The 14,987-nt window shown below is 46.5% G+C and overlaps 1 protein-coding gene across 1 annotated transcript in view; it reads left to right on the forward strand.

Annotated features, from left to right (window-relative positions):
• The window catches only part of RNF216 (ring finger protein 216), a 150,203-nt gene that overhangs the window by 60,609 nt on the left and 74,607 nt on the right, over positions 1-14,987 (forward strand). Inside the window, exon 13 of the mRNA XM_004380829.2 lies at positions 433-511. Within this exon, the coding sequence (XP_004380886.1) occupies positions 433-511 (79 nt within the window). The remainder of the gene's footprint in view (positions 1-432; positions 512-14,987) is intronic.

Here is a 14,987-nt window from a genome sequence, read left to right on the forward strand (position 1 = left end):
GCAAATGATTAATGTGCTCACGGCTAACCGAAAGGTTGGAGGTTCGAGTCCACCCAGAGGTACCTCAGAAGAAAGGCCTGGTGGTCTACTTCCATAAAGTCAGCCATGAAAACCCTATGTACCACAGTTCTACTCTGACACACATGGAGTTGCCATGAGTCAGAATTCACTTGATGGCAACTGGTTTGTGTTTTTTTGTTTTTGTTTGTTTGTTTTAATGAATTGTATGGTTAAAATGGCAAATGTTTTGTTACATATAGTTTAGCAGAATAAAATTTTTAAAAAGGGAATGAGTACTGGGCCTGTCATACAAATTAAAAAAAAAGCAATATGGCTGTCCAACTCAAAACCCCATCTTAGTATCAACAGTCCCGTGGAACCTAATCAGACTCAAGTATTCCATGTAAATACAAATCTGCTCTTTGACTTTAGGTGTCCCTCCTGTAGCTTTCCTGCTCTGCTGGACAGTGACGTGAAGAGGTTCAGCTGTCCCAATCCTCGCTGCCGAAAGGTAAGGAGGCAAGTTTTTTCCTAGGTGTATATCTGAATTATGGTTAGTACGGGCTACCCTAATGGCCCAGTTGTCTGTTGTTTATAATTGTTGTCTATCTGCCAGCGTACCCATGAGAAGTATGTGAGTGCTTGCCTTTTCATCAACACAAATGAAAATTGATACTGTGCGAACTAACAGTGGTTGACGTGGTTACAGGGATGTGGGCTGCTTGTGGAATTACAGCTACGAAGCTCTGAGCCGCTGCTTTGGGTCCTCTTCTTAAAAGGGCAGATGCTAGAGTGTATTATGTGAAGGTTTTGTTTTTCTTCCGCTGCGCCAGCATTTTTCTTGCTTGTTCTTTCTCCCACGCTATACTCAAATCCCCATCCCCACCCCCTTCCTGCCGTTTTCAAAGTCCAGGCAACACTTCTTTCAGCAAAGGACTGGGTATCATTGTGGCATCTTTACCTAGTTTGGTAGATGATTCACTTGACTCTTTTCCTTACAAGAACTTGACTGTTGGATGAGACCAGCGCTATCTGGTCATCTCACTTCTGAAAATCTTTTCACACTTTAACTGTGTTTCTACCCTGTGAACTAAGAATGCCTTAAAGTTTGTCACGTATTCATAAGCCACTTACAGTTTTTAGTTGATACTGGCATCTACCTAGACAGGCATTTAAATTTTTTAGCCATATTTCTAAAACAGCATCATCGGAGTCAGACATGGCAAATATCTTTGCCTTATAGGGGAATGAAGGAATGAAGTTAGAGAGTGGAGAAGAAGGAAGAAAATAAATGAATGGACTAAAACTTGACTCCTTTTGATTTTCACATTAACATTTCTGAGTGGAATCTGGATGCATTCTTAAAACTGATGTAGCCATTTAATAATTGGTCCCCCACCCTCCAATGCCAGGCTATTGCTATAACAGTTGTTCCAGCAGTCTCTGGCATATTGGAACTAAGAAAACATAATAATAGAGTGTTTTCTGTGCTTGTAGTGTCAGGCACTGGTTTGCCTACGCGGGGGCTGCCCAAGCTAAAACACATAGGCAAGGAGGCAGTAGGCAAGAGATGGAAAGGGTGGGAGGTACAGTGAAGATGGATAGATGTTCTAGGCCCATGGAGCAGCAGCCCATGACGTACAGAGAGTGAGAAGGAGGAGCCTTGTGAGCTGGGTGGGACAAACCCATGCAGGGCTTTGAGCTCTGTTCTGAGGAGTCTGGATGCAGTCCTGCCTGGGGTGAGGATGATATCAGGGAGATCTGTTTGGCTGTGGAAGGAGGTGCTGGGAACCACATTTCATGGTAGAGTTAGAGTTCCCCAGTGAAAATATTCATACCATTTGGAAGGTGAAAGAGGAGGGGAGGCTGTTATTCTCAAAAGACAGTTTCAGGCAGGTGTGAGGCTCACATGAGTCTGAGACAGCATCCAGGTGAGTATCTTGAGAACCCTCCAACCTGTGACATCAGTGAGAGTTTTCTAGAAGTTCTTAGGATTTCAGGCATTAGCACCAGATACTGTGCTCACTCTCCCTGTGGTAGGACTATACATGCCCCGTTGAACTTGGAGATGGCCTGGTGGCCATCAGCAGTCACTTGCAGGAAAAGAGCGAGCACTTGACTCTTTTTGCTCTGCCAAGATGGAGACACAGCATGAATGAGAAATAAATCTTTGTTGTAAGCTCCTAAGGCTTGTGTTTGTTCCAACAGGATAACCTAGCCTGCCCTCACTGATAATGAGGACCAAAACTCTGGGCGTGGAGAAAAGATAATATAGAGATAGGATTAGGTGGTGATACTCTGAATGTAGGGGTGGGGAAGATGACCTAAGTTTCTCCAGTTGGGGTAACTAGATGATGACGTTATTCACAAAATTGGAAATAGAACAGAAAACGATTTCAGAAGAGGGAAAATTAATTCCGTTTGGACATGCTGAGTTTTGAGAGTGGGGGCGCCCAGGATGTATATGTTTTCCCAATGCCTGGCACAGAGTAACTGCTCACAAAATGCTTGGTAAGTGACTAGGGTCAGGAACGCAATGGCAGTCTAGGCTGGAGAAAGATTTCAGAGTCAGGAATGAGAAACAGTTGTGTCCTTGGGAACAGGCAGCGGTTGGGGAACCCAACAGGGAGCATCAGAAATCGGAATTTGGGGTGGGGTTCGATCTAGGATGTCACGGGGTTCAAGAATGCTAGTGTGTCGAGAATGCTGTTAGCATCTTGATTAGAATCACATCACATCTCTATGTGAACTTAGGGAAATTATTACCTTAAAAATAATTGATTCTTGCTATCTAAGTTCAAGTGTGTCTTTCTACTTATTGACATCTATTTGTGTCCCTTGGTAATGTTTTAAAGTGAAGAGAACGCATAGTAAAGCTTTATCAGTTAGTGTGCTTTGGAACTTGACTTACCCACGGGTGGTCATGTTCATATTCTAGATTCACTTTCTATCACTTAGGGTAAGGTCTGCAGGTGCTTGGCTGGAAGCACCATGGAAAATAAGGTGAAAAGTGTGTCTTGTGGAAGCCTGAACAGTGACAGCATGTGGAGCCAGATCGACCAGCCAAGCAGGTCACAGAGAAGTGCCCACTCTGTCCTTTGGAAAGAAGGGGAGCTCTTACAGTGCCGGTCATCTGGTCTTGTCTTCATTTATGAGCCTGTGCGGAGAGTTGCCACCAGGTGGCACTGATACTCCATGAGGAAAGGTGACTGCTTTTTCTCTAGTCTCGGGCATTTGAAAAGTATGCATGTCAGCAAAACACGGCCTTGTGAGCAGACAGCAGTGTTCTGAGGGCTTATGCTTTTACCTTTCTCACTTGTGCAAATTCTTCTGACATTCTTCCTCTTCAGCAAGATGGGTAAGGCAACCACTAATCCTTGAGGATTCCTAATGTTTAAGAAATGAGCCACATAACTAATTGTGCCCCATGTGAGGCGAAGGGCATCTGCTTCCTTATTGCAGAGTCTTTGCCAGTAATCAGAACTCCAATTCGATTTCCAGGAACTTGTCACTTGGAGATGAAGAGGTGATATTAATGCATTATCTGGAGGAGGGCTTGCATGCCTGGAATCATTCAGCTGGAATCCCTGAAGAATACTGAGGCTCTGTCTTTGATGAAATAGGGAGTGAGTTTTTGTTTTTCTGATACAGTGGAATGCTTTTGTCAAGGCCCCAAGCTCCCTAGTGGGTTCTGAGATAAAGAACTCATCAGTTTGTTTTCAGTTGCTTTTAGGAATGCATTGAATGTTTGGTGTGTGACTGCAGAGAATGAGATAAGCGATTTGAAAGTGGTGTTTCTGGAAGATTTATTCTTAGGTAGGGTCAGAAATTTCCTTGTTGAATCTCTTTCCACTCGTCTACAACCATAACTTGGCTACATAAACCCAGAGGTGTGTAAGTAGAGGTTTCCAGAAAGTGAACCAAGGCCACGAGGCGAAGCTTTAGGAGCACTCGCAAAGCTAGTGCTGAGGAGATGAGACCATTGCAGGGGTAAGACTTTAATCAGAATAATTGTGAGCAACACCTAGCATGATGCCTTCTGTACGGAGCCTGAGAGCGTGACTGTGGCTGTGCAACCACACGTACTTTCCTGGAGTCTCTCCTATTTGTTTTTATTTATTCTTTCTCACCTCCCTACTCATCTTTTCTACCCTTTCCCGTCTCCCCCCTGACGTTTGTGTCATTCAGTGTCACTTGACTCTCTAGCAGTGGAATGTAACCAGAATACATATCTGCAGTGACCCAGTTTGTTGCTAAAAAGAAGGCATCTACAGCAGCCAGGGTGACTGGATGGCTGCGTGAAGAGCATTTCAATGTGCCTGTACCAGCTGTTGATGCCTGGGCAGCTCCAGCTGTGGGAGATGGGGCCGGCACCCACAGCAGTGTTTGGTCTGAGGCCCTGCCCCGTCAGTGGGCTCCTGCACTGACACAGGCCTCTGCACTGATCCAGACATGAGTGATGCATGAGCCTCTTGTTCCTGTGACCAGGGAGGGCCTTCATTCTGGAAGTGGCGTTAACAAGAACCAAATGTCTGGGTAATAAAAGCCCCAGACAAGGGCTTGCTCACTGGAGTGCTATCCCTGATGCGTAGTCAGGCCAGCAAGAGCAGTGGGATGGTGTGGAAATTCCTCAGCATGGAATGTGGCCTACCCGACTATAAAAAAATGGCGATGCGGGCATCTGACCTCCTCTAACTTCACAAGGGAGAAGGAGAATCAAGGTCAACAGCCCAAGGCTGATTCCTGTGAGGTGGAGGTCAGACATATCTCCTGTCTCCAGCCTTTTTACCAATTCTGACACCAGCTGTCCCTCCCATGGCACTCTCTACTGCTCTGCTGGGTTCGATAATTTCACTGCAATGGCCACACAGAATTCACAGACTATACTCACAGTTATGGGGTTTATTAGGAAAGTAACAGGTTACAATTCAAGATCAGAAACGACTCAGGATTCAGTTCTTTGATCAGGACAGCTTCTCAGCCGTGCCCACGGGCAGACCTCTCTCTCTGGCTCTCAGGCCCCTCAGCCTGGCCTCTGCCCTGCTTGGAACAGAGTTACAAAGCATTACAAAGCTGTTTAGCTCCTCTAATAAGAGCCCAGGGGCACCCCATTCTACCAGGAAGCCTCAGCCCAAAGGCACTTCCTGCCCAAAGGTGCTGAGCTCTCTTGCTCAGTGGGCCTGGAAGCCCACTGCTCCATCTCGCGCCCATCTCCTGGTTCTGTTGCTGCTGCCTTTTTTCACTGTCTTACACCGTCTCTGGTGTTACAGCTCTCTCTCACTTTCTCTGTCTCCTGGGCCTAGGGGGTTCTCAGAGCAGGGATTCCAGGTCCAAAGGACACGCTCCTCTCCTGTCTCTTCTTGGTGGTAGTGAGGCCTCCCTGCTCTGGGATTGGCTCTCTTTTAAGCCTAGCAGAATGGCAAAACTGACCAGTCCCCTCGTTAGGGTTCCATATACCTTATTTGCATGGTCTCCCCCCACAGGAGTTCCATGTACCTTATTTGCATAGTCCTACCAGTCATTTTGAAGGAGTCACAAGACTGGTGAGAAAGACCATGTAAAAGTGATTCATTGCACTGCATCGACTTCCCTCCACGTGAGTCACTTTCTTAGAGCTGTAGTGGTTCAGGCTGAAGAGCTTCAGGCTGTGATGCTCCCCAGCAGGTGGAGCACCCTTCAGGTGGCTCTGAAAGCCCTCAGCTTGTTCTGGTCTCCACAGCACCCTACGAAGTGAACACTGAGACTTGAAGTCAGGCGATGTAAATGATGGAGCTACGGCTAACCTGGCACTCTGAGAACCTGAAGGATAGCCCCTATCTCTAAAACATTATCCCAGGGGGACCCCAAACCCTGTCCCTACAGAAGCATCAAAGCAACAAGGTGTCAGGATTTCACTCTGTTTTGTCTTAATATTTTTGTCAGTCTCTACACTTTAAAATCCCCCATAGTAACCAGCATAGTGGACCTATTCTTCATAGGCTTCTCAGTGCTGAAAGACCTTGGTTTATAATCTCACACACACACACACACGGACACACACTTCCCTTGCTCGACATTGTAATGCCTGAAATGCTTGGTTTATAATCACACACACACGGACACACACGCGCGCACACACACAGACACACACGGACACACACTTCCCTTGCTCGACATTGTAATGCCTGAAATGCTCTGAATATAAAACCTGGTTATTTTAGGGTCTGTTTTGTTTTGTTCCAGGAAGAATAAAAGCAGCAAAAGGCAAATCTTGCTTACCTTGCTTCCCACCCTGTCTTCCCGTTAAAAGTCAAATACGTACCATGTTTTCTGTTGTCTGCAGTGATTATTTAGAAGGGAGATACATATCTAGGAAATAGAGAAGTTAAAAATATCCACGAGTTAAACTAAAATGCTATATGGTTAAGGATTTTATTTTGTTCCTCTCAGCCCTGCAGAAAGTTTGTATTCCTGTATTTCATCTAGTTTATCCATTTATATTGGACCCTGAATGGTAAAACCACCACCTCTACCTGGTGACCTACCTAGGTGTGTGGAGGAGAGAGGCAGGGAGAGGCCACTGTGAGCACATGGACATGATGGGTGCTGCCATTTGGTCTCCTGCTGCGCACTGCTGAACTCCCAGGTTTCTCTCCTTGAAGAGCTTGCAGGCTGATTTTTATGGCAGGTAGTTGAGTGCCCATCACCCTGACTGCATCTCAGAGCCTCGGTAGCCTAGGAGGCTCTGCTGTCAGAGCCAATGCTGAGGAGTTAAAGGTCCGACAGCACCTGTGGCCTCATGTGATGTCTGCCAACTTCTTAACCCCAGGCCATGGCAGTGCTCTGCCTTGTCCACCCAAGCCAGCCTCCTTTCTTACCCCTGGTGATGCCGCTTTAGATGGTTACAGTGTCACCACCTTCCCAGGAAGCAAATCATAGCAGTTCCTGTCTAGTGCTGAATGAGGAGTCCTTGGGTTCATACTTAGCAGCATTGCTTGGGACGGTGCTTTTGTTCGGCTTTACTAGTAAGTTACCTTATCTGAGAGTTCTTGTGAAGACAGTTATGTGAGCAGCATGCCTGAGATGCTCTTCTGGGCCCAGCACTGTGCCGGGTGCTGTGAGGCTTTAAATAAAGGGCCTGCTGCAGCCAGGGAGGCTGTCTGCACAGTGGTTAAGACCAAGGGCTGAGTGTTGGACTTGCTGGTAATTGATGAATTCCTGCCCCTCCACCTTGTCCCACTGGGACCTAAAGACATCGTGCCCATGAACCGCGATTCCTTCATCTGTAAAATGGGAACAGTTGTACCTGCCTCCTGGAGTTTTGTGAAGAGTAAGTGGCATGATGTGAGACATTCAGTCCCACGCCGGCACATCATGTCACTAGTCATTACTCATATTAGGGTGATGGATGCCGGATGGTGGGTTGTATGGTGCAGGCTTGGGTGATGAGAGGAATTCCTAGAAGGGAGGAGCTGCTTCCAGTTTTGTAAACTGTGCCACCCCAAGAGCAAGGAGTTCCCTCATAGTGGCCCAGTGTGAAATCCCATTGGGGGAGCAAAAGATGACTTGTTACTTATCTTAGTTTTCAAATCATGTACTCAGAAATCACAGTTCTTACTAGTTCCTCAGCATGCTACAGTGTAAAGGGGATAGAGTTTTAAAGCCACGTATTTGGCTCAACAATATGTTCTTTAAGAAATGCCAGCTCTTAGCCCACCTTAAGTCAAGTGCAGAGAAGGACCTGTGTGCCCCAAGATGCCTGCCTCTGGGGTAGCTGTTCCCCGAGACCACGGCTCTCGATGCCACTGCACCCCTCCCCTCATGTTCCTCATCCCAGAGGGAATTGAGAATCTCAGGAAACAACATTCAGAGAGATGAGTTCCAGGAAAGCCTGGAAACAACAAGGATAGGACGTTTTGCTAGAGACCCCAGAGTCAATCACAAAGCAAAGATAAAAACCAGTTGGTCGTCTTCTTGACTAGTACTAGTTTGTGAGGTTTTTCGTATTAATGGAGGGCGCTGACCTTTACATGGGGTGCTGATCACCACCTCCCCCACCACCACTTCGAGGACAGCACCTTACCTCTTACTGTCATTGTGGACATGGCCTCCTCAGCTTTCCTCGTTTTTTTGGGTGGGTGGGCGGGTGTGTGTGGGTGTGTGGGGGTGGGTGTTTGTGTGGGTGTGTGGGTGTGTGGATGTGGGTGGGTGTGGGTGTGTGTGGGTGTGTGTGTGGGTGTGTGGGTGTGGGTGTGTCTACTAAAATAAACTGTTTATATAGCATTTACAGAAAAAGTCTCTGTGCATTTTTAGCAGCCATTTGTGTGAGCGCTTTACTAAAACAGAAACCCTAGCTCTCTTGCATGGTTTTTGGAGCCACCAGTTAGCCATTGCCCTCCTGCCACCTAACCCTGCTCACAGACTGTGTGGGATTGCAAACTTCGAGTGCCTCTCTTTCTGGGAACCCCAAGCCACTTCTTTGGTGCCTTTACATGTTTTATTAAAATAATCTAGTGGCATTTTTCTGTGCCCATGGCCTCAGCATTTGGATTTAAAATCTTTAAAAATCTCACATTAAAAATCACTCAAGAATTGCTATCTACAAAATGTCCTTCTATGCAGAGTGATTTACGTCTTTGTTTCTTTACATTAATTGTGTGTTACAAGGTGTCAGCATCTTAATTCATTCTCATGATTCTCATTGTGATGTCCTTGAGGAATTGTGTGTGTATGTGTGCGCGTGCGTGTGTGCATGTAAGTGCAGCGTGATCGTGTCCCTCTTTGCATTCTCAGCACAGAGCACTGCAGGGTTTCCAGCCTTCCAGGTAGAAGAGAAATTGTTGCTATGGCAATAACACAAGCATGAAAACATCCCATATCCCCGTGGGTGTCTGTGTCAGCAAGGAGGAATGTGGGGAAGGGAAATGGTAGCAGAGAGGAACATTTCGAGCACTGAGCAAAATTAGTGCAAACCCTGGACAAAAGCTGCAGCTGAGTGGGATTCTTGTGTTTACCGTCGAGTTCAAGGTCATTTACCAGTTGCTACGTGGCAGCTGAGAAGTGTAAACGGTCTTTTACTCCTCAGTGTCCTCCTCTGCCTTTGAGAGAAAGAGAGAAAAAGAAGGACCTCTGTCAAGTCTTCAGTCCCCAAAGGCCATGCACCCTTTTCACAGACCACAACTAGGAAATGTTTGGGTCTGGGGCCAGGGCTCTGTGCAGCAGGGAGTCAGCTGCTGAGACCTGGAGGACCCACTGCCTCATTTCTAGTGTGTTAGAGCAAGGCACCATCCCTGCCCTCGCCTTTAAAACTAGATGACAACTGTGTGCTCTGTGTCAGCACTACATGCTAATGCCCCCCGTGAAGTGGGACTCGGAATAACCTTGGTAATGCTGAGTGATGATGAGAAACAAATCTTGACTGTGAGGAGCAGAATGAGTGTGTGGCTCCACCAGAGAACGGCTTGCTTGTCGGAGCAGATACAGCAGGGATGTCTTGAGTTGGGAGTTTGACATTATAGTTAGTTACGACAGGCTAGATCCTAGCATGACTGCTTATGGAGCATTACTGGATTTTGGGCAGTATGTTGGGGGCTTTAAACTCCTATCTGCTCCAAGTCCTACAGCTAGTAAGTGACAGTACCAGGAGAGACAGCTAGGGCTTCCTTACTTATTACTCTGTATGTATTTTTAGGTATGATTTTGGAATGGTGGGTTGTTTTTAAGACTCTTGATCTTTTGGAGAAACAAACTGAAATATTTACAGATGAAATGACATTTACCCTGAGATTTGCTTAAAAATCGTTCTGGAGGAGGGGAGATGGGAGAGTAGGTAGAGTATAGATACACTAAGTCTGGTCATGAGTTGGTATTTATTAACCACAAGTGATGGATACGTGGGGCTCGTTATATTACTATTATTCTGAGTACTTTTATATATGTTTAAATTTTTCCATAATAAAAGGTTTGAAATAGAAAAAGCAGCAAATAAACAATCCAGGTCTGTCTGACTCCAGAGCTTACACACCTGAGCACACACTTAACTGCTTTGCTTTGCTGTCTTGAGTGTACATCACTGTTGGGAACTGAAAAGACCCTTAATTGAATATTCTGTTTTATGGCTTGATCATTTTTTTAAAGAGGTAAGAAAACTCATAACATAATAGGAGAATGTCTGTGGATATTTGTGGAAGGACTGAGAGTCCTGGAGGGGGCTTTGCGCATGTAGTTTCTTCCTTTGTACAAGATTTTTCCATATGAGTGGTGGTGAGCTGGTGTTTTCTAGCTTCACTGAGAAAACAGACTTTAAACGACCTATAAAAGATTCCAGGATGAGTTGCTAGGTACATTGTAACCCAGGAGAGGGGTTCTCAAAAAGCTGGGGCCTTGCACCGAGGCCTCCTGGAGGTGCCAGGACGGCCTAGAACACTCCTTTCTCTAGGATGACCTGTGTGGCGGGCAGCCTCAAGGCCGAGGAGAGACCAAATGGCCTTTCATGTGTCTTTCACAGGCATTGGCATTTGGTTTTCAAAAAGAAACAGGCTAAGGGAGTATCTCAGATCAAATCCCTGTAGTCTCATCAAAGTACTCTTCATTCGGTTTCCCATCAGAAGTTCATATGAAAAGTATTTTGCATTTCAGAAGCTCCCTGTGTCTGAGAAGCTGATCTGGAATCCCAGCCCAAAGAGAGTGAGGCCCATCACAGTGTTTTCTCTCCTCTCTGGCTGAAGTGTGCCCTCTTGCCTTCTCCCCTTCTTCCATCGGAATTCTGCTGCTCAGACCACCCCTGTGGGACCTCGCCTCCCTCTTAGCTCTCCAGGCTGAAGCTCCCTTGGACCGAATCCAGCCTTTTCCCAGCTTGTGTCTCTTCTCCAGACAAACACCCTTGCCACCTACACCCTATGTCTTCATGGCTCTGGGCACCATGGAGGCTCATCTACACATCCTTGTTCTTCCTTTGCACCCACTTCTTCATAAAAGCCTTTTGCTTCCCATGGTGCAGGAGAGCCTGACCAGAAACTTCCCCCTCACCCTCCCTGACGCTTTTGTCCTCGACCCTAAGCATGTTCACTGGCCACTCCTTCGGCACAGGCTGGGGTGGACAGGTGGCACATAACTGCTTTGGTCACAGTTTGGTCATTCATTGGTTCGTTTGTTCATTTATTCAGCAGATATTCATTGAGCATTGTTTTGACAGCAGAAATACAAAAAGGGGCAGCCACAGTCCCAACTTAAGATCTGGGAGCAGGAGATTGGGTGGGAGGCTTATACACTGACAGTTAAATAGCAAGATAGCAGTGGTGACCGCTTCAGGAGACCAGAAGGGGGAAAGGTTGCTTTGGTTTGGCATGACGAGATACTTCATAAAAGGCTGGGTCTTAGCCTGACTTGGCCCTGATGGCTTTAAATGGGTGGGTGTCAAGGAATGACAGGAGCAAAGCTGTGTGCAGGGTCAGCAAGGAGACAAGTGTCTGCAGCAGAAGGAAGGAGGATTGGGAAGATACCAAGACCCCGTATTTTAGAGGGCTTTGCAAGCAGAATAAGGGAGGGTGAGTGTGACTCTGGAGACCGTGGAAGCTTTTGAAGGATTAGCATAGGGACAGTGTGACCAAAGTGCTGTTTTAGCAGGTGGATCTTGTGGAGCAAGGAAATAAAGGGTGGGGAAAGGGAGAGTCGACAGAACACTGGGAGCTGGAACATCTTGTCCTTTCAGTTATGGAAACTGGTCATTTCTGTCAATCTCTCGACTGGAGACCTGGGCACACCCAGTGCTGCTAAAGTCCTCAATCAACAAATCCTCTGCTCCCACAGCCCTCATGCATGGTGGTGGATGTATTTGGTGGGATTCTCTCCCATTCACCAGAAGGCCTAGGTGGGTTAAATTGACCTGAAGAAAATCTAGTCTTCTGGTGGCGGGGTTAGTGGTGGGAGTCGGGGAGAAGTGATGGCAGCCAAGAGTAATGGCAGAGGTGGTCGAGGAAGAGGCTGGGTACTGTTTCAGGCACATATGTCCAGAGACCACCTTCTCCTTGGGACAGCGTGGCCTTCATGGGGCACTGCCTGCTTGCAGGGGTGGATCTGGTACAGGTGGCAGCATCACTTGCTGCAGGAGAGCAGGGAATCACCAGGTCATTTGGCAGTTGCTGCTTTGCTACATTTCAGTGTGCCAGTAGATTTTGGGCTATGACTCTTAGTCCTTGTGTCATTTAAAGATGGAAGAACCGTGTCACCAGCACAGGTTTATTCCATCCATTTAAAAAGACTTGTTTTCTAGCTGGAAGCATGTTGGATAAATGTAATTTCTCTCTCAGATCAGCTTAATTCCCCCAACTCTGATGGGCACACAAAGAATTGCATCATTCCCCTTTTGCAACATGTTTTCCCAGATGCTGGGAGGCCTGCTTTCTTTCCGAGGGCCTCCTGACAGGAATGCAAACAACTAAAGGCCCTGTGGTGTTACCACAAGGGCTGTGCATATCTGGGTGTCTTCTGGGAGAATGGATGTATCTAGAGTTAGTGGCTGCTTCCCTATCTCCTCTGCCTCACAGGGGAGAGGGGCCAACTCTGCACTGGGTGCAGCAATCCACAGCCCCTCCTTCGTGGTGCATTGCCCTCCCTGCCCAGCTCCAGTCCAGTGGCCTTGTTGTGTAAGAAAATTAAGCCTGTTCTGGGATGCATTCTGTTTGCATGCTGAAACAGTGTTTTCCTGTTTGGCCTTCCATTGGAACCCTCGCAGCCTCCTTTTGATACCTTATTTTGTAAAAAGTGCATTTCCATGCAACTAAGGCCTGACGCTGTTCGTAAAGAAACACATGGGTTTGCAGGCCAGGCAAGGGGGGCCTGCATCTGGGAACAGCCTGGTTGGGCATTGGCTTTTCCCACGTGAATGCTTGGCATGAACCCGTCCATCCAAAGGTGACTGAGGGGAGAACACTTATGTTGCTGCCAAAACCACAACAAATGACAACTTTCTGTTCTGTCATCTCTCTCGACTCCACCACTGGGCATGCAATTCATTTTTCTACCATAAAAGGGAAGCAAGATTTGTCTGTAGCTTTGGGGCCTTCTGTACTGCGGTGAGAAAGCAGAGAGAAGGGGAGAGCGGTGCTCTCAGTGGTGGTGACAGCAGCCTCACACTGAGCCTGCATCGCTTGCTCTAGCCCCGGCTTCGGGGCAGCAGCATCATCAGTAAGAGAACAGGGAGTGGAAGGCAGTGTGGAGCCATCAAATTGGGGATGCTGAGGTCAGAACAGAATTGTATCTCATTCACATCTAATGGTCGTGGCGGGGAGGGGAGCTGACGCGAATGGGTAGCGCAAACCCTGTTATTTGGAACTGCATTAAGCCTGCCCAGATGACTCTTAAGTTGGCAGCAGTTGGTTCTCTTGATTTGTAATTGTAGATGTTAGATTTATAAGGGGGGACCTGGGAGATCATATAACCCAGACACCGCCATTTTGCAGATACAGAAAGATCTTGGAGAGGTTAAGTGCCAAGTTTATACCACTTGGGGAAATCCTTGAACTTCAGTCTTTGGTTCTGGTTGGACTTTGGGTCTGGGCCCAGCTCTCTAACCTATACGAGCCCCAGTGATCCATTAGTGGACAGTTTGATTCCCACTATAGGTGAGCCGCAGAAACCTCAAATGACATCAATACAGTTGTTAATTGGTACATTTGCATGGGTCTTTTGAAAAGTATAGTATTACCTCTAAAATTCATGGGCCCTTTAGGTGATTATAAGTAAATGATGTTCAAAATCAATACAGGAGTATGCAGAAAGCAAACACTTAGCTGTTTTGACAGCAGTTTGGAGATAGTGGCTGAAAATTACCTGTCTCGTGCAACCTAGAAAGGTTCAACCCAAATTGAGCAGCAGCAAAGAGAATTCTGCTGTAGCCAGCTGTATGTTCTGGCAGGAGCCCTGTGCCAAGAACATGGCCACAGCGTGGACCTCCAGCTCTGGGACCTTGGGTGGAGCAGATTCTTAGATTGAGGCAAGAGTGGTGCCCATATCTTTTTGTCTGAAGTTACGGATTGAATTGTGTCCCCCAAAAACATGTGTTGTAAATCTTCATCCCTATGCTTGTGGTTGTAGTGCCATTTGGGAATTAGTTTTCTTTACTATGTTAATGAAGCCATATTAGTGTAGGGTGTGTCTTAAATCAGTCTCTTTTGAGATAGAAAAAGAGCAGATTGAGCAAGCAATGAAGCAAGCAAGTAGAGATGGGGGAAGGTAGATGCCATGCCGCATGAGATCTCCAAGGAACCAAGGAGCTGAAAAGTGACAAGGATCTTCCTTGAGAGCCAACAGAGAGAAAAAGTCTTCCCCTAGAGCTGGCTCCCTGAATTCAGACTTACAGCCTCCTAAACTGTGTGAAAATAAGTTTCTGTTTGTGAAAGCCATCCACTTGTGGTATTTCTGTTGTAGCGGCACTAGATAACTAAGACTCTGGCTTCCTTGAAGTTTTTTCTTGTGAAGAACTAAGAGTTGTTTTGTTGCTGAAACTCACATTAACTCTGCCTGCATGTCTGATTTCATAATGGATGCTGGAACTGAACTGAGCACATTCCTAAGGCAATCAAAATTCTGTCCAAGAATCTTGCTGATCTGGAAATTTGGGAAGAAAGCAAGGATTTTCAAGGTTTTTATTGCCCAGATAGTGCTGGTGGTCAGAATGGATTCTGGGCACGTTGGCTCAGAATCAAAAGTTAACTCAAAAGTCATTCCTGACAGAGAATATCATCATGTAGAAATTACTGAAAGCAGCGTGGTGTGAATTATTAAAGTGCCCCTTCCCTAGACCTTGTTGCAAAGCTGTATGACTAGTTCAGAGCCTCAGCATCCTGGCAGATGAAGCAATTGGTCAGGCAGTCTCAGAATGGAAGGTTTACACAACTCTTCTTTCCCCCCCTCCCAAAGACCTTTCTAAAAATTTTTTTTTTTTCTTCATAGTGTAAAACAGTGTTTTAGTCTAGGAAATAGCTGACTGGTATATTTTCCTCTGGTTC

Source organism: Trichechus manatus, unplaced genomic scaffold, assembly GCF_000243295.1.
Source record: "Trichechus manatus latirostris isolate Lorelei unplaced genomic scaffold, TriManLat1.0 scaffold00077, whole genome shotgun sequence".
NCBI classification, from domain to species: Eukaryota; Metazoa; Chordata; class Mammalia; order Sirenia; family Trichechidae; genus Trichechus; species Trichechus manatus.